The 19,500-nt window shown below is 32.4% G+C and overlaps 3 protein-coding genes across 3 annotated transcripts; all 3 read right to left on the reverse strand.

Annotated features, from left to right (window-relative positions):
* Window positions 1–206: 206 nt before the first annotated feature.
* Window positions 207–6,764, reverse strand: LOC130827412 (dimethylnonatriene synthase-like). Its single transcript, XM_057693130.1, has 2 exons — window positions 5,722–6,764; window positions 207–1,196 (listed from the first exon to the last, which is right to left on the reverse strand). Exons 1-2 carry the CDS (start codon window positions 6,694–6,696, stop codon window positions 567–569), a joined length of 1,605 nt encoding a protein of 534 aa, XP_057549113.1. The 5' UTR covers window positions 6,697–6,764; the 3' UTR covers window positions 207–566.
* Window positions 6,765–10,126: 3,362 nt separating this feature from the next.
* LOC130827413 (uncharacterized) lies at window positions 10,127–14,250 on the reverse strand. The gene is made up of 3 exons (XM_057693131.1): window positions 13,822–14,250; window positions 10,892–11,010; window positions 10,127–10,320 (listed from the first exon to the last, which is right to left on the reverse strand). Exons 1-3 carry the CDS (start codon window positions 14,136–14,138, stop codon window positions 10,277–10,279), a joined length of 480 nt encoding a protein of 159 aa, XP_057549114.1. The 5' UTR covers window positions 14,139–14,250; the 3' UTR covers window positions 10,127–10,276.
* A 2,160-nt stretch (window positions 14,251–16,410) lies between these two features.
* On the reverse strand, window positions 16,411–17,088 carry LOC130826669 (uncharacterized). The gene has a single exon (XM_057692238.1). It carries the CDS (start codon window positions 17,086–17,088, stop codon window positions 16,411–16,413), a length of 678 nt encoding a protein of 225 aa, XP_057548221.1.
* Between the last annotated feature and the right edge of the window lie 2,412 nt (window positions 17,089–19,500).

A 19,500-nucleotide genomic window follows, 5' to 3' on the forward strand; every position in this document is an offset into this window, starting at 1 on the left:
CTCGAGCTAGCTCAACCAGCATGACACGTAGCACGATATATAAACTTATTACATAAAATTCAAATTTATAATCATCAAAATAAATAAATAATACAAAAATAAATACTTTAATTTGAATAAATAAAAAATATGCATACTTCTATAATATACAATGATTTACTTAATGTAATTAAAAGTGATAAAAATACAAAAAGAAAGCACAATTGTCAAAATGTGGAATGGCACAAGCATTACATGATAGCACATGTATGGGACTAATGGTACATGTGCCAAAATTTTAAATGACGAAACCAACACATTACAATACAACACGATACTTTTTATGCAACGACTTAGCATAAGGTAAGACATGGATAATATATAGATATTTCAATACGACATAATTTCCATAATTAGCTAATTATTTAGATTGTGACAAGAAAAGACCACCAAAAAATTATTTAGCATTCCAATGATTATTTTAACATCATACTATCATATCTCTTGCATGATAAATGTATATTGAAAGCTTTATCATACATTTAAGCAATAGATCTTACTAGTAACTTAGAACTAGTAGTCTCTATTTACAAGGATTCATACAACTGAGTGGACAAACGTGCTTTAAGGATAACATTCAAGGGGTCGGCCTTAGGCAAGGCCAACCCCAACTTTTCCGACATATCAATTGGCTCATTATTTTCCGAACAAAGATCAAAACCTTGGATCAAACGAGCCAACATCAAATGAACCACTTGTAGTCCAAAATTCATTCCAGGACAAGCCCTTCTTCCCAATGAAAAAGGTAAATATTCAAAATTTTGACGCCTAAAATCAATATTTTCATTTTCATTTATAAACCTTTCGGGACGAAACTCATTGGGCCTAACCCAGATCCGTGGATCACGATGCACCTTCCAAATATTGACAATTATACGAGTTCCTTTAGAGATAAGATACCCATCAATGTGGCAATCTTCCATTGCTTCTCGTGGGCCCGCCAACGGGCTTGGTGGGTACAAACGAAATGTTTCCTTGACAATGGCTTGGAGATAAGAGAGATTTGTGATGTCTGATTCTTCAACCCATCTTTGTTTGCCAATTTTTTGATCCAATTCTTCTTGGGCTGTCTTTAGGGCCTTCGGGTTGTTCAATAGTAACGATATGGCCCATGTTAGTGTGATGGATGTGCTTTCTGACCCGGTTAATAGTAGTGTCTGCAGTCAAATTTTGATGAATCAAACATGATGTAGATCACTAGATGTAATATAGCCGTCTTAAGATAGTCACATCTTCTCTCGATTGGTAATTAAAAAATATTTTTAGAATTAAAATTTTGAATTTGTTTCTCATTTAATCCTTTTCTTAACTTAACCTACTTGTAATTAAAAAATATTTTCATAAGTGCACATATTTGCACTTATTTATATCATTTTATATTCCTTAATGATGGTCGTTGTTAATAATTCCTTGCTTATTTTAAAGATTTATGCTACTTTACTCGTTTTGGTTATTCATGTTGATTTTGAGTGATTTTAATTATTTTAAGCATAATTCTTATGGTTTTAATGATGACAGTGTTTACTAAGGAGATTTTAGCTCGGGTGAAGATGTTCTACAAAGAAAATGAGCAAAAGAGTAGAAGAGTGTTTATAATGCAAAAGTTTTGAGGTGAAATTTAATACATGTCTACTCTTTTGGCCATAACTTTTGATAGGAAGATCACATTAATGTAAGGTTTATGGCATTAGAAACTAGACTTGAAGAGATTTCCAACGATATATTATATGTCCAATTTTGATAACCAAGCAAGAAATGACGATCGTTTGAAGTTTGCTGAAACTGTCAGCCAAAAACGCCGACTCGACTTCCTGGTCGTGGAAGAGGACGCTGAGTATGCTTTTTCTTCTGGATTTCGTGCAGCATATTTTTCAATACTTTAATTTTGTATTATTTTCTTTTATCTTTTTTTAATTAAGTTTTTAGAGTTTATTTAGTGGTTAATAAGGGGCAATTAGATGAAGCTTTCTTTAGAGGGAGCATAAGGGGGGAGATTGAAAAACCCTTTCTTTCTCCTTCCTCCATCATCTTCCTCCATAGAACTCCATTTTCAATACTTTTAAGCTTTTAATTTCTTATTAGTAGTTTAGTCTTTCTTTATCAAATTTGTATTAGTTTAATCTTTCCTTGTCAAACTTTAATTGTTTTTCTTAGAAATTGTCATTTATTAAAAGTAGTATTGTTCTTCATATTTTTGTCTCTTGGATCTTTAATTGTGTGTCTCATAGTTTAATTATTGTTTTTCCTTACAAATTTCATTATTATCATTTTCATTCATGTCTAGTATCATCTTAGGGTTTGTGTTCATCGCTTCCACCATGAATAATGAGTAGATTTATTTTCTAGGGTTAGGGTTTGAACCTATAATTCAAGTATGATTTAATTATTGAATGTGTCCATGAAATTAGGATTAAAGTGATTGAATTGAGCCAATAACCCTAGATTAAATATGCTTTGTTGGACTAGTCAATAGAACTAGCGTGTGAGATTAGGATTAACTTTGCTTAAAGGTAAATTTTAGTTAAATTCTTATTAATTCATTCAATAAAAATAGTGTGTGAGAATGAACTAATAGGGTCTAATTCTAATAGTTAATCAACAAAGCGAGAGTTTGAGATTAACAAGATCATATTTAATCACGTAATTAATCCGACATTTCATAGACACTAACAAGGGTTTTGATCATACAAGAATTTAGGGGATTTCCGACACCTTAGATCTCGTCATCATATAGTTTAAACCCATTTCATATTGCATTTTTAGTTTGTTACACAAAAATCAATCAAACATTTTTCTCTTTGAGCAATATAATTAGTAGAAATTAGTAAGTTCCTTGTGTTCGACTCGCGACTACACGTACACCGTACACTTGCTATTAAATAAAATTTGCACATCATATTTCTAAGGGTTATTCGGCATATGGTAGCTGTGTAGATAGTTATTTGTGGTCTAAGTAGCTATGAGTAGTTGTACTATTGTAACTGTCGAACAAACATGTTTTTCGTTTTTTTTGTCCTTTCTAACGTTGTGATGTTGTCTCCCGTTTGTTCGTTGTTAGTAACAATGAACAAAGAATTTTTACTTTTTTTACCAGTTTCTTTGTTCGTTGTAAGTATCAGAGAACATACCTAACCTCAACTTTGGCATAGAGAAGCTTATTTCAAAAACTAAAATTTTCCGAAGTTTAATTTGGAAATTTTTTTGATAACTAGCTTATTTTTTTTTCAATTTTTCCAAGAAAACACTACTTGAACTATATTTTTAACGGAAAATAATATTCAGTCTCATTAAACCACTAAATGCTAATTTTAACTACAAGGCCAACCACAACCTCATTAATTGTTACTTGACTTACTTCTAGATTATAGTAATGTAAAGGGGATGTGCTACTAAAATACGAGACCCTGGGCGTCGCTCAATTTACCCTCTAATACTTTTAAAAGTCAAACCCTTCTCAAATGAAATGCAAACAAACATAAATATATACTTCCTCCGTTATATCGTACTTGTTACATTTGACTTTTAACGCAATTTAATATGTTATTTTAATCATTTACATATTGAACTATATACATCTAAAAATTATAAAAAAATAATATTCTAAAAGTATGCGACTAGACAATTCAAATAAAATTCCACTTGACTATATTTTTTCTTACACATTAGCCGCGATATATAAAATAAACTTGAATGCTGAATAGTGTTAAAAACCCTTATATAGCGATTATTTCAGAAGGGGGAAGTAGGTCTTAGCTTGGCAGCCTATCCCAAGTGTGTTTCTCAGAGAAGGTATTATCAACCATTCTCAATTAGGGGTGTGCAAAATGAGACCGGACCCGCGATTCGAACCGGAACCGGTTGAGATCGGACCTAAACCGGACTAGATCGATTGCATCCGGTCCACGCTCCAGGTGTTACTTATTCTTCATTCTGGGTTTTCGGTCCGGTTCGGTCTAAACCCGGAAAAATCCGGATTAGACTGAATTAGACTAAACATATAAAAGTAATCTTGAAGAGGAATGATATTTACTGTTTTTATGTATATAATAATTAATAATTAATTTATAATAATTTTAATAATTAATTTATAATTTATAATGATTAATTTGCTAAATTATTTTAAAATCTTTTTTTTAAATTTATTTTTGATATCAAAAATTACTTCCGGTCTAACCGGTCTAAACGCGGACCGGTTCGGAAGAAAATTAGGTTAAACAGGGACCGGACCGAATGAAACCGGTGCAGTCTCCGTTCTTAGAATATTTAAAATTCCGGTCTTTTGGTTAAATGGGTTCCGGCTGGTCCGGTCCTAATTTGGACCGGTGAACACCCGTATTCTCAACCATGAAAAGATAAATCACATCTTTGTACTTCTGGTTGGAAGGGGTTTTGCAATAAATGCGATCCCAATCCCTCGTTATATATGTTTTTTTTGTTAACTTTATGATATCTATAACTATAATTATAACAAAACACTGCTGATATCATTACTTTTTAAAATTACTTACTTGTCACTCTCTCAATAAAAGTTTTCCCTCTAAAATTTAGTGTTGATGTCATTGTTATAATGACTAATGTTTATATCATTGACTTTTCTACTTTTTAATTATGATTATAATATTATCCATATGATTGATTTTTTATTTTTTAGGTTACATCATTTAATGTATTAGTAAATCATATATATTATATTATTTTTTTTAATTATTTATAAAATCTTTATAATGTTATTATTAAATAAGTATAGGATATTTTAAGACAGTTAAAACACAAAGCCGTAAATTTTTAATTTTTCTGTTTATACAAATATGTCGGAGAATAAAATCGTGCATCAGAACGGCATTATCCAGTTTGTGTGTACTAATTATTAGATCAAATACCAATAAACTAACTCAATCAAATGTTTAAATTGATAGTTAACTTTATAGTATGATTTAACATATGTTCCTTTCGTTTTTTTAAAGTGGTTTTATTTGTCATTTTTGATTATTCTATTTGTTGTTACTTAAAAGAAACTTTTTATTTATGTCACAAATTTTGGATATGATTAACCTTGTTCATCGCCATTTTAATATTTTAACAATGCTTTTGTAGCTATATATTTTCCCATAACATCATTCTAACGTTTTTATATTTCTAATGATCTGCACATGTTTCTCATTAATATTTTTTTCATTAACTCTATTTTAATAATTTTGATGCTTATGCATGATCTCATTTTTTCGTCTGTCAAATTTATTATTCAATAAAATAATATATTTACTATCTAAAAAATTCTATTTTTCTCATAAGCATTTATTATGAGAATGGGTGTTTGGTAAACGACTGATAGATGATTACAGTGTTTGATTTAACTATTTGATTTTATTAACTAGTTTGATCAGCTGATTTTTAACCCGCTATTATGAACAGCTTGTTTAAAAACAACTTATTCATAATACTAAGTTGTTTTAACTAGCTAATATAATCACCAATCATTAGTATTGGAAAGTATGACCATCCAATTCTCTATTTAAATCAAAATAAACTAAATTTGTCTAATAAATTATTTTACCAAATATCATCAATAACTTTAAAAAGTAGAAGAATCAAGTTAGATAATAATAAAAAAAAAAAAGTATAAACAATGTCCACTAAAAAATTAAAATGCAGGTAAATCAATAGGATAAAAAAAGTACTTACCAATGCGGTTGCTTTGATAATAGTGTCCCTTTCATACCCATACATTTCACAACCATCACCAATATTTGACAACATAACATCCATAAAATCACCATCTTCAACCTCTCCTTTCTCATTACCTTTCCTTCTTTTCATATGTTCATCAAGCCAATGACCAATAATCAAATCAATATCATGATGAATCTCCTTCATTGATCTAATCAACCCCATCAAATCCAACCATTCAATACCCGGAACAAAATCCGACGGCACAGCTACTCCCGAAAAATACGTAGCTTTTTCTATTAATCTTTCGAATTTCGAAGCAAATGTAATTTTATCATCATATAATTCATGAGAAAATGTTTTCCCAACAATCATATTTAATGCAATATTAAAACTTGTATATTTCAACCATTTACATAATGTAATTTTATTGTTTTTATATTTAGATAGTGTTTTAAATAAATTTTTAAGGCAAGAATTTATTTCGAAATTACGAATATGTTTCATTTTTTCTAGCCGTCTGATTGATAATAATTCAACGGTTGATATTTTACGTATGTCACGCCAATATTTTCCGTAAGGGGAGATAGCAAATGATGCATAATTATATGCAAGGTGTTTACTTAGAGCTAAATTTGGACGTGTAGCGGTTAATGAATCGTTGTTTGTGAACAACTCCTTAAGTGTTTCCGATGAGCTTAGGACAACCGCTTGTTGATTTCCGAGGCGGAGGGCGAAGATTGGACCGGACGTGTCGGCCATGGAGCCGAGTGTTCGGGCTATGGTGGTTTTTGTGCATAGATGGTGTAAATGGCCTATGAAGGGTAATGCACCCTTTGGTTGTGGGAGGTGTTTTATGGTAGTTTTTTGATGGGTTTTTATGTTGTTTTTGAGAGATTTTTTTGAAGCTAAGTAGGCTTTTATTAGAATGGTTAAAGCTAGGATTACTAGAAGAGTATTGAATTGCCATGATGTAGGAGGGTTTTCCATGGTATTGATGTAAGAGGATATTTGTGAATTTTGTTATGGGAATATTCCAATATATATATATAATTAACTCGTCTTGTATGAAACTCTCACCATGAGACGAATCCATTTAATTAGCCCATTTCTTTAATCTATTATTTTAAAATTATAAGTGATCACTTTAACATACTAAAACATGGCTAATTAGCTCAATAAAAATGGTCTTACCATGAGATCGTCTCATTTAAAAATCTCTTATGTATAATAGGATTCCAATTGGTGTCTGATTGTTTAGTTAAGTTGGTTCATTAATATGATATCAAACACTAACGTGATATAAAGGTTACGTGTTCGAATCTCATCAACCTTTCATAAAACATATTTTGAGGTTTCAATATCAAATTTAATTTGTGGTTTAGTCTCATTTTAATTGCTACAAATTGTTTGTTACTTTTTTTGTTTGGAAATTCATTCATCAAAAAATCAAATGATTTTCTTTTTACTCTAACTATTTTCTTTTACAAAAATACAAATTTGGATAACATAAAATTTTCAAGATAAAGAAATATAGCAATTAATTTAGAAAGATAAAAAATATTATAATTAATTTGGAACAAGAAATTAAATATTAACTAGAAATACTTACAATTAATAATAATATATTATGTGGGACTATTGTCAAGTTACAACTTACAAGAATAATGTAAGGACAAAATACTTTCTTTAAGGTCTTGTGTTTTCATGCAAGCAGCTTGGAAATTTTTTCTTTTCACATGTCATGATCACCAAAGTTTGAAATTGTGGTTCACATTTCGATGGGTCCAATATGTAACGTTTATTTTTCAAATATTACTTAGCTTGTGTATTATTCATCATTATGGTGTGATGTTGTATAGTTTGGTATCTAAATTAGATTAAATACTAAATTAGACAATTTTTCAAACTAAACAAACAATTTAATGACTAAAAACGTGTACAACCAAATTACATAAGTATTATGTTTTTATTTAAATAATAATAATATTAATAGACTAATACTATTACCTATAGCTATTTTTAGTCGTTGAAGTGCTCGATATTATCTACCAACCACTGATCAAAAATTTGATTACATGCCAATTACCTACCAACCAATGATAAAAAGGTTGGAAGATAAATAGCGACCAACTTTTTGATCATTGATTCGTAGGTAACTAGTGACAACCTGCTTTTCGAATAGTCGGTTGCCGACTATTTTTAATTTGTAACACCCCATCGGACTGCCGGTGACTACCTATGAATACTGAAGATTAGCTTCACAAACCAACACAAGTCCTTTTAACGTACTTGGGTCTCACTCGTGCGTGTCCGCGAAAACTTTTCAAGAGGTCACCCATCTTAAGATTGCTCCCCACTAAGCACGCTTAACTGTGGAGTGCTTAGCAAGTGGACTCCTATGATTAAAAGATACACCTTATTGATATAAATAGTCAATTAATTTTTTTTTAAAGCTCAAACCAAATTATCATATAATTATCGATAATTACAAAAGAAAAATATGAGGTTTTTATTTAATCAAATTTGTGAACTATATTTTGTTTTCTCATACAGGAGACATAACAAACAGCTCTTTGTCGTCACATTCTTGAAATCTTGATGAGGACCACACTCGATCTAGACTTAAGAGGACGACCAATAATGTTCCACAAGCAAACTCTGACAAAGATGGTTGTCTAAAATTAATTTAAATGGATTAAAATTTTAGAGGAGCCAAAATTCATAATGTACCATAACTTGTTTCAATTAATTATTTTTCAAAATACTAGCGTTAATAGATTTGATAGCCCAATTTAAGATTGATTAAGGTTCGACTAAAAATTGGTGGGTCATAATCTTAAACTTTAACTTATATCGATAAAACTAAAAACTCTTTATCGACCTAATAGTAATTAGAACCTTATTTTTTGTTCCCTTTTTTCAATTTTGTTAAAATTTTTTTGTTTTCATGTCATTATTTTGTTGTTGAAATTCATTAATTTTTTACATATCCTTATTTTTAATTGAATTGAATTGAATTAGTCCAACAAAATTAGTTAAAACTTTAATTTTTTTACTTAACTACTCACTTTAGTTATTTAATGTTTAACACGTAATTTTTTCAATATAAGTTTCTTATATGAACATATGTTACGGTGGGGCTTTTGTTTACAAGAATATCTCTTAAAAGAGATGTATTGATAATTTAATAATCTTTTTATAAAAACAAATAATTATCTAGGCATATGAACCAAACATATGTCTCATCTAAAGTTAAAAAGAATTTGAATATAGCCCACATTATCTACGCTTATATGCGTGGCTATAAGACTAATTAACCGCACTTTTAAATGTGGCTAATCGCCTAAGTATAATCCTTAACTAGATTAATTAATATTCTCTCTCCCCATTTGCTTTTAAGTTACTATTTATCAATTACTCTTAATTTGTATTTTATTCTTAATTCATGCATTAAAATAGTAAAACGAAATCTTGTTTGATTCATCTCAACATAAGGTTTATTAATTCTAGTTTTTTTAATTTTTAATTATACACAATTATCGCTATTAAGTATTAAATTAGTGCATTGACAAACGCAAAAAAGCAAATGAGACATTCAAAATGAAACTGAGGGAGTATTATTAAACACATGAACAAACACTCTTTAGACGTGATAGGATGCTTAAACATTATTACCCTAACAGCCCATTTGATAATCGGTACTAATTGGCGAATACGACAATAAAATGTTATTGTAATTTTAGTAAGGATATCTCTTGATAAATTTAGTGACCATACTTATTCTCCTTCAACAAGCTCATTTTCTTCACAAAATTCATTCAAATGCAGTACCACTTAAACATGTGGTATTAGGTAATGAAAAATTGCGAACAAAAAAAAGACTTTTTTATGATCAAACTTTCATTACCATGGTAATAACATGATAAATATCATAAAAATTTACACTTACAAATTATTTCCATTACCACTATTTAGCACTGTAAAAAGTCGAGGACTTGCTTTGGTTATCTAGTTTTTCTTTGTTCTAGAATTGTTAGCAAACAGGAAAACACTAGTAAAATCAAAATGGAAATAATATGGCATACTTACTTTGACATCAAGTAAATCAAGTTCATATTATTGTTTACATAAATTATGATAAAGGAATCCTAGGATTTTGTATCATGTATCAATGTATGTTAAGACCTTTCTTCCAAAAGATTTATATCCGTTAATTTGTCCTTGTAAACTTGGCAACTATTAAGTGTATTTTGACCCAACTATAAAATTAGATGTATCATGAAGAAACAAACTACATGCTAACTTCTTCTAATTACAACTTGACTAAAACTAACACAATCGATATCGATTCTAAGGTTGCGGGTTATGTCGATACAAGATTGTAATATGATAATTTTGATAATATAGGGCCAGAATGCGTCGAGAATGATGGTAATGGTTTTAATTTTGATGATACAAATTTCTAAATGAAATCATAATTTCCAAACACATTATTAGCGTATTCTCTTACAGCTTGTACCATAGTTTAACATGGAAACCATATCACCCAGTTGTGGCACTGCAGTTGCTACTTCTTCAAGGACTTTCCCTGTTTCTTGGCTAGTTTTTTAGCTGAAAATTCAATTCAAATCATCAGAAAATAGAAGAAATTGCTCACTCAAAATAACTACTTCGAGGTATATAGTGAGTGTGATGATCTATTTTAGCAGGGCCGGCCCTATATGGGGTAAATGGAGTTTGTGCCTCGGGCCCACCCAAAAATATAAGATTAATGACATTTAACAGTTAATAATTAGGAGCCCAAAAAGTATATTTAGTAGTTAGAGACCCATAATGAATATTTTGCCCCGAGCCTCACAAATCTCAGGGTCGGCCCTGTATTTTAGCTAGATAACACAGGACAACTGACATCGGGCAAGTTTATTCTATTTTCACCTTCCAATTTTAGAAATAAACATGATCATCAGATTTGTTTTGAACTATGTTGTTATTCCTCTCAACAATGTTTATAAAACACTAAGTTTGGACAGAAGGAAGAGGAACAAAAGGAAGAGATAGCGACGGAAAACTAGAAGGGTTTTCACCTTCCTTTCCCTCCCTTTTATCGAGTCATGTTTTATTCAAACATAGAATAAATGAATGTCCCGATAATCAAGACAAAATCCTAAAAAAGAGCATTTACCTTCTCTCCTTTTGGCTTCGGATTCGGCAAAGAACTCCTTCCATTCATCGGTCAAAACAAAAATCGGATCTTCATCTTCAAGCTCTTCATATTCTTCAAGACCATCATCGATGAAATTCCTTCATAAACATAAAGAGATAAAGCTTTCTGAATCTCGTGGATAACCAACCAAATTCGTGTAACAATAATGTCATTATATATTCTCATTATGAGCAGTTGGACTATTGATGCAGATCATGGTCCATCATGTTTAATTTGGAACATATAATGTTGACAGAGCCGACTATAGTCATGTTCTACATGAGCTTGAGCACAGGGCCCCATTTTGTGGGGCCCACTCTTAGTTTTTTTATTAAATATATATGGGTATAGACGTGAGGCAACTCTTGTGCTACTGACAAAACTACCTGCGGCTACTTCTTAGTCATTTATGTAGTACTACTACTTTATTTTATTAATAAGTTTATGTACTCTATTTTATTATGTTAATATCAAAAATATTGGTATTGTTTATGGGCCCCAATTTGAAATTTTGCTCCAGGCCCCCAAAATGTTCAAGACGGCACTGATTGTGTTGATGTAATGGGGGTCAAATCTCCGAGATACCATTGATGAACTCGAAGGCAACCGTTCTTTACGTTCATTGAAAAGGTTACTAACCATCCAAAGTCTTTGAGGCATTCCTCAACTTGATTCTAGGAATCTAAATTTGTAACGGAGTCTTCATTCATGTTTTGTTCTAGAGTCTTATTCGAACATAGATGAGTTGGAATGTTTTAGCCTTCAAAATTTTCAGTTGAATTTCAGTTCTAAGAATTAAATGTGAGTCTAGAATGTTTTGAGTTTGTATTCTAATTCAAGCTTTGAAAGCACGTTCTCGAATTGTGGAGATGGATGCGTGCAAAGAAAGTGAGCTAAGAAAACAAGTTACACACAAAGGTTGAAACAAGGATCCAAATTTCAGAAGTCCAAGTCGAAAATTTGAGCTTATCGATCCAAGAGTAAGCACATCAAGAAATAGCTAGGTTATGAAGAGCCAGAAAACAACTATGGTCACGATGATTTCGGCCAACCCTACACTCTAGTATTCAAACTCCGATTTAAAATCCAAAAGTTTGAAATTTAAATTCATTGGGGGTCTAGAAACACAAAGATGAGCGAAAATGGGCGACCACTTGATGAATGTGGCTCAACCATCTCGATCAATTTTTCTGAATTCAAAATTCACATTTGAAGTTTAAGTATTTATTTATTTATTTATTTTTTAATTGATCAAGGAAGTTGAGAATAACAAGGAGAAGACATGTACATGCGTGTAAGGGTTTCAATTGACTTCAATTTTCAACTTTGAACTTCAAACAAATGGTGGAATATTCTTAGCTAGGTTTAAGTTGTTTTAAATCAGTCCAAAACTCAACGGACATGTGAAGCTAAAGGCACCATCTCATAAGCCATTAGGTGGAACGTACTGAGTTTCTTCGTTTCGTGTTTCTATGGTTTAGGCTTAATTCTTGGTATTTAAATATTGTAATCTTTTATACAAGTCTTAGGCTTAGTTTAGAATAGCTTTTATTATATACAAAACCATTTTCGGGGTATGAAATACAAACAAGTTGAATATGCACAAAAAACTTTGTGACTTCCATTCTTTGCCATTCTTTCCTTTTTTTCCTTTCAAGATTGGGAGTAGACCTTAAGTCATCCATAATAAGCCCTTAGCTAGGTTATTTGTGTTTTTGAATAACTTAGGGACTTAATTATCCATGATGAATTTTCTGTATTGGATTTCAAAAGTCAAGTAGATGTTCTATCTTTTTCTTTCTTTCTTTTCTGAACATTCGAACATAAATCCTAAAACAAATCCCCCCATGGCCGATTTCCAACCCCCCTTCATGACATTCAAAGTCGGTGGAACCGCCCTTGAACACACACCAACTGAGGAACCCTAGCTTAATCTATCTCTTGCCCCTTAAACACTTAACACATGCTACATCATCTCTCTCAAATCTGTCAAACTATCAAACCGTATGCCATCTCATCTTTCCTAAACCCTCTAAACACGTATCAAACCCTCAAACACCGTCTCAGATCCTAATACCTCCTAACCCTAATGTGTGTTCTTTCATTCTAAGTGTGTATCACCCAACTTATACGTCCGGTCCTACATCAAAACTTTTACCATTATGTGCACCTTACTATAATGTAGGAAGAGGAATTATAAAGAGGGAACTTAGTTCATGGCATATCCCTAATAATAGGAGAAGGACAAAGATAAACACTTATTTGGAACAAATTGAGTTGTTATAAACAACTTGAACCTTCATGTCAAAGGACAAGAGGAATCAAGACTCAAAACAATTGGGGGTACCTAGCTACTTTTTTTGGGGATTATAGACTAAGAGAAGGAAAGTATTAAGTAAGATTTCATCCCAAAACCTTGTCTAGGGCAGACGATATTTGCTCCAACTGAGACGAAACCCGATTCTCAATATACTCCTAGCTGCTCAAAGTAGCATCATATACTTGAATATGCTCATTACTCAATTCAATTCAAGTAGTAACATTCCCAATTCCAATCCAATTCCATCAATCAAATTAAAGTGAAGTTAAAACATTTATTAGCCATCAAACTAAATTTCTTTTAGTTGAAGTAAGGTTGCTACTTTGAACCCATACAGATTCAAAATGTCTATAATTCGAAGCAGAAACAATACAGAATCTATTCAGATGTTAACTAACAAGGGCAATATATGAGATTAGAGAATAAAATTAGACAATATGCATGAATCAAAAAACAATCACAATTTAAACAACGGAAAAAACCCAATTGAAGAATCATAAATTACTCTGAAACATATGATTGAAAGAATAAAAAGGATTAAAAAATGGTGGTAATAAGAGGAAAAATGTAAAAGAATAAAAGAGCTTACTGGGTATCCGGCAAAGTATGAGAAGCTTCAGACCCAGAAACACCAAGATTGGGATTAGTATGTAGCGGAAGGGAAATTGAATTGGAATAATGTGAATGAGAGTTTTGCACAAGCACTGCACATTGACACTGAACTTGATGATGGTGATGTTGATGAAGGTGATGGTGATGGTGATGATGAAGGTGATGGTGATGGTGATGGTGATGGTGATGGTGATGGTGATGGTGATGATGAGGGGAGAGAGGAGTAGGGTGAAAAAAGAGGAGGTGGTGGGAGTGTTTGTGGGGAGGGTGGCGGCAGTAATGTGGTTGCTCCATGTTATGTTCGCCGGCGGCTCTGCGAACCCCAGTTCTTGTACACCGAAGAAGACGATGCACGAGCCTTATTTCTCCATGAGCAAAATTAGTTACATTTTCGTTCTACAATGATCTAAATTTATCTACCTAGAGTGAGTCCACTAACTAGATAAGTTTTATTTAAAAAAATGATAAATTAAAATACTTGTCAAAAAGAATGTAAAAATAATAATTTTTTTATTTTATAAAATCTTTTACGTATATTTTCCAAATTATTTTCTAATTTTACATTAATTTTCAATTTAATTTATTGGTAAATTGACTACTGTAGCATATCATACGATTACCCAAATTTACTTTAGACAAATAACGCTAAAGTTAAGATTATTCATGGTTATAATAGGTGAGATTATTATAGAAAAATTATGAAAAGATTGAATTATTTTATGTAATTTTATTTCAATAAGTAAATATTTATTAATTATCGTCTAAAATGACTAAAAATATTTTGAGTATAATTTATTAAATATTCTTAAAAAAAATTGTATTCTAATAATCAAAATGTAGATTATAACATTTGAAATGATGTATTAAACATTAAACAATTACAAAGATAATTTTAAATACGAAAGTATATGTTAAACAATAAATATTGATTAGTAAAAAGTATATTAATTACATTGTGTATAGTAATAGTTATTTTTTAGCATTGTATTTTAGTTATTTTTTTGCATTGTATTTCATTTACCATTTACGGCACATTGGAAAATTTTTAGTTTATGTCAAATATTGCATATTAAATTATAGAAATTTATATCTATTTATTACATTGTATATTATATATTATTTATATTTATAAGAAAAGTCTAAGGTAAGAAGATTTTGAGTTTTTTTAGTAAAACATAAAATGTATTTACCATTTATTGTCCACATAATCAAATGTGTATTATTTAACATACATTTAAAAAATAGTTAATATTTTATGAATGTTTAGACATAAATGACAAACTTTTTCATAAATATAAGGATCTCACACATATATTATCAACCTAAATATAGACTAAAATATCAAGAGCAAGCATTTGAATGTAGCAAGTAGCAACCAAAAAGACAAAATGACTTAGAAAAGAGTATGTTAACTATAAACTGACGTTTAAACAATCAACATACTTTGACCATAGGGTGCGCTCATTTGAGCACTCATTATCCTTAAATGTAAGTGTTGAAACAACTGTATAAAAACTCCTAGATCCTTTGTGCACTCTCTATCTCAGGGGTAAAGAAGAAGCTAAAATATAATTGGGATATTATCAATGGTATTTCTGTGTTATTGCACTATATTTTTGGGGTCCCCGTATTTTTCGTAATTCCAATGGTACCCCCAAACTATCTTGCTAATTACAACTGTGACACTTTTTAACTTTTTTCCGTTAATTGGCCGTTAAATTTTGAATTTGACCTAACCATGGTTAGTGTCTTATTGTTTATATACCCAGGTGCATCATTTCAAACACACGTATCTTCTTCTTCCCTTTTCCCTCTCCTCTTCCTTCTCTCCTTCTATAGCTGCTTCTTCAAGGTACTCATCATTTTGCAGTAAGGTGTATTCCGATACTACCAAAAGACGACCTGGGAGCCCTAACGTTTATTCCATTGAAGTTGGTGATAGTTGGGTAAGTTTGAAGAAATGTTACTATGACCCAACAAAGTTCTATGATATTAGGGTTTCGGGTTCAATTAACAATCTGGGAAGAATCTACTACAAATGTATGTCGTGCCAAGCATTTGAATGGGGTTATGATGCTGATTTGAAGGAAAACCTTGATGAAGTTGCACCTCCAGAGGTTCAAGGGGCTGCTCCTGTAATGATGAATGGGGAACTATTTAATGAACTCAAAACTATTGTTCTAGGGTTGTCCAAGAAGGTTGATAGCTTACTTAAGGTTGTGGTTTTCATGAAATTTGTTGTAATGTTCTACCTACTGTAATTTGTTCTTGCCATTGTAAAGTAAGATTGTAAGCATTGAAATGGTATCTATCTATGTAAGCTTAGGTATTATGTTGGTTCTTGCCATTTTAAAGTAAGATTGTACTTTATCTTTCATTCCAAAACACAAGTTCATCACCAAAAAATTTAGATCAATATGCATACCAAGTTAGAGCTGTTCATCCATAATCATACATAATTTATACAAAAGAGGATTAGTAATTACAATCACAAGAGGATTAATCTACTGTTCATCCTAATTCAGTCAAAAGTTAAGTAATTACAATCGCATATTACAAATACTATTCACTTTGCTTTGCCTTTTCCCTTCTTTGATGATGTCTTCTGCTTTACTACTGACTTTCCCTTGCTCTTGGAAGTTGAAGCATTATCATTGTTTCTTGCTGCCTTTTGTTTTTTTGTTGCCCTTCTCTTGCAGGTGGCCTTGTTGTGACCAAAATCTCCACACTTCCCACATTTTATTGTTTTGCTCCTCTTTCCCTTCCTCTCTTCATCATCACTTCTCTTTCTGTTCCTACAAGGCCTACCAACATCTCTCTTGATCACAGGAGGTAATATAGTAGGGTGCTCAGTAGCTGGCCACTTATCTTGGTCAGGGATAGGTTTAATGCTGTGACCATAGGCCAACTTATATTTCTCCACTGAATACCATTCATGAACAAATGATTGTGGATCATGACCTTCATGAAGAATAGCTCTCATTACATGCCTACATGGTATGCCAGTGAGTTGCCACAAATTGCAAAGGCATGTGTGTTGGTTCAAACTGATAGACAAAGTTGATTTACCCTCCATCACCTCATACTCCCCTGGACTAGACATGAAACCCCTGCAAGACCTACTCTCATTGCACAATACTTGAACTCTCTTCACAATGTTTGGACATAGCCTCTCCCAATCTTCACACTTCTGCCTCCTTGCAGCTAACCTAATCATTGTGACTCTCCTAATTCCCTCTAACATAGTTAACACTGATTTGCACCTGTCAGTTTCTAGGGTTGCAGTGAAGCTTTGTCTTGTTAATGTCACACTTTAATTCAGGATTGAATTTATGTTTTGTCCATCTCTCCTGTGGACCCAAGTTAGCAAGCCATTTCCGAGCCTCAGGGTTGTTTATGTCAATCTCATTCATGACCTTTGCCAATGTGAAGGTTGAGAAAGCCCCACATGCTAGCCAAAACAGTTGCCATAACTTAGGTCCAGGAAAAGGCTTCTTCCAGTTGGCACTAAGTTGTCTGCAACAATACCTGTTTTGCACCTTAGGCCACAAATCATTGAGAGCCTTGTTAATTTTCTGCATTTGAAAACAACATATTAAGATTAGGTTTAGAAGATTATGTATAATCAATGAAATGCTAAGTAACAAGTGTACATACCTTCTACCTGTCAGGTATTATGCACTAATTGTCTCCCCTTTTACTTGGTTCAAATACATGTTTAAGATGCCAAATGAAGAACTTCCAACTCTCTTCATCTTCACATGAAACAATACCTTATGCCACTGGAAACATTTCATTGTTGCCATCAAAGGCAATTGCAGATAACAAAACACCACCATAATTACCCTTTAAATATCCACTCCAATAAGACTCCTACAACCAGCAAAAAGGCCATCCAGATAAGCCTTAAAAGATATGAAAATGCTCATAAATACTAGGGGTCTATCTGGATGTGTAGAGGGATACTAAGCACAATTTGCATGTGAACTCTCGTTTGTTGATTTGATAACATCACAGTAAGATAGCAATGCACTGTATGATGTATCATGCCCACCGTTAATGATACTCAAGGCCATGTTCCTCACCCTATACAAGCCTTGTTGTGCCATCTCAATACCATATCTGGACCACAAAAGCTCATTCAAAGCCTTATCTGGGATGTCATTATTAGCCCTTATGTCCTCCAGCAACACATTGCATGCCCACTTCACTGTTACCATAGGGTATTTGGTTTCTAACCCCAAGCATGTGTGTTCAGGATTTTGAATTTTTTTGATAGCCCAAGTAACACCATCAGCCAGCGTAGAAGCATGCAATCTTCACTCACAATTTGCATCACTACACCTAATTGTGTACCTAAGTGTGTCTGCTTTATCAACAATCACAGAAAAATCAGATTGTATGCAATAATCCCTAATAACATCCCTCAAATGTTGCTTATTTGTAAACAATTTCCACTCCTTAATCACAATGTTCCCAAAACCTTTGTCTGTGTACAATTCCCCATTCCTATACAACTTAGCCAAATAATTATCAAAGTTATCACATTGATCATCCCAAACTGGTCCTTCAAATGGATTAAAGTGATCTGTAATTGCATCAACATCATCCACCCTAATGTCATCCTCTACCTCAGCCTCTTCATCACTATCAACACTCTCACTGTCACTACTATGGAATGACATGGTTGGACTGAAAGATTCATCATCACTCTCACTGAGCAAGGATCGTGTTCCAGATGCATCAGCAACCTCCTTATTCTGTTGCACTAGTCTTGCAGACTTTCTAGTAACTGCCTTCTTAATTCCCTTTCTTTTCAAAGTGGTCTTTGGGATTTTTTTGGTTAAACTAGACTTTGTCTTAGCAGTTTTCTTTGGGGTTTTCTTTGGTGTTCTCATTGGTGTTGTCTTCTCCACATTACCTTCATCATTACCTTGACTCTGGATAGGATCATTAGCTTCATCATTAACTTCATCAGCTGGATTTATCTCATTCAAAAACTCAGCATTTTCAATGATCACATCATTGATGTTAACAAGGGATGGTGGGGGCTCCATTTCAGTCTCAACATGACTGCTCTACTTTCTAAGAACAGGTAGTTTGGGTCTAAACGCAATCTTTGGTTGTTTCCAGCCCTTGGGCTTCACAATTTGTAATGGAGTTGGAATGGGATCCACTTCCATAGCAAAATCATCTTCATTCACAACAGGCTCCTCACAGACATCATCAACATCCATATCATCCTCAACATGTTCCTCAGGTGTTATAGGTTGGTCCTCACAGAGTACATCAACATCCACATCATCAACAGGTTGTTTCTCAGGTATTACAGGGGTTGGAATGGAGTCCACATCACCATCAACACTCAACATAGGTTGTTTCTCATAGGGTCCACTAAGGGTTGGAATTATCATAACATCATCATCATCAGGTTCTGCAGGGGTTGGATTGGGTGTCAAATCTTTCTTCTGTGCATTTTGCTTTAAGGTTTCCCTAAGCCTCCTAGAATTATCTAACAGGGCATTAGGTTTTGAGTCCCCTACATGGATGCAAATACTGTCCTTGCCCTTATTTCTATTAAACATCCCGGCAATGCTTTATCATCAAGTAGTTGAACATGTCTCTTTTTGTATACATAACTAAAACTGGGATGTTC

Source organism: Amaranthus tricolor, chromosome 11 (genome assembly GCF_026212465.1).
Source record: "Amaranthus tricolor cultivar Red isolate AtriRed21 chromosome 11, ASM2621246v1, whole genome shotgun sequence".
Classification (NCBI taxonomy): domain Eukaryota; kingdom Viridiplantae; phylum Streptophyta; class Magnoliopsida; order Caryophyllales; family Amaranthaceae; genus Amaranthus; species Amaranthus tricolor.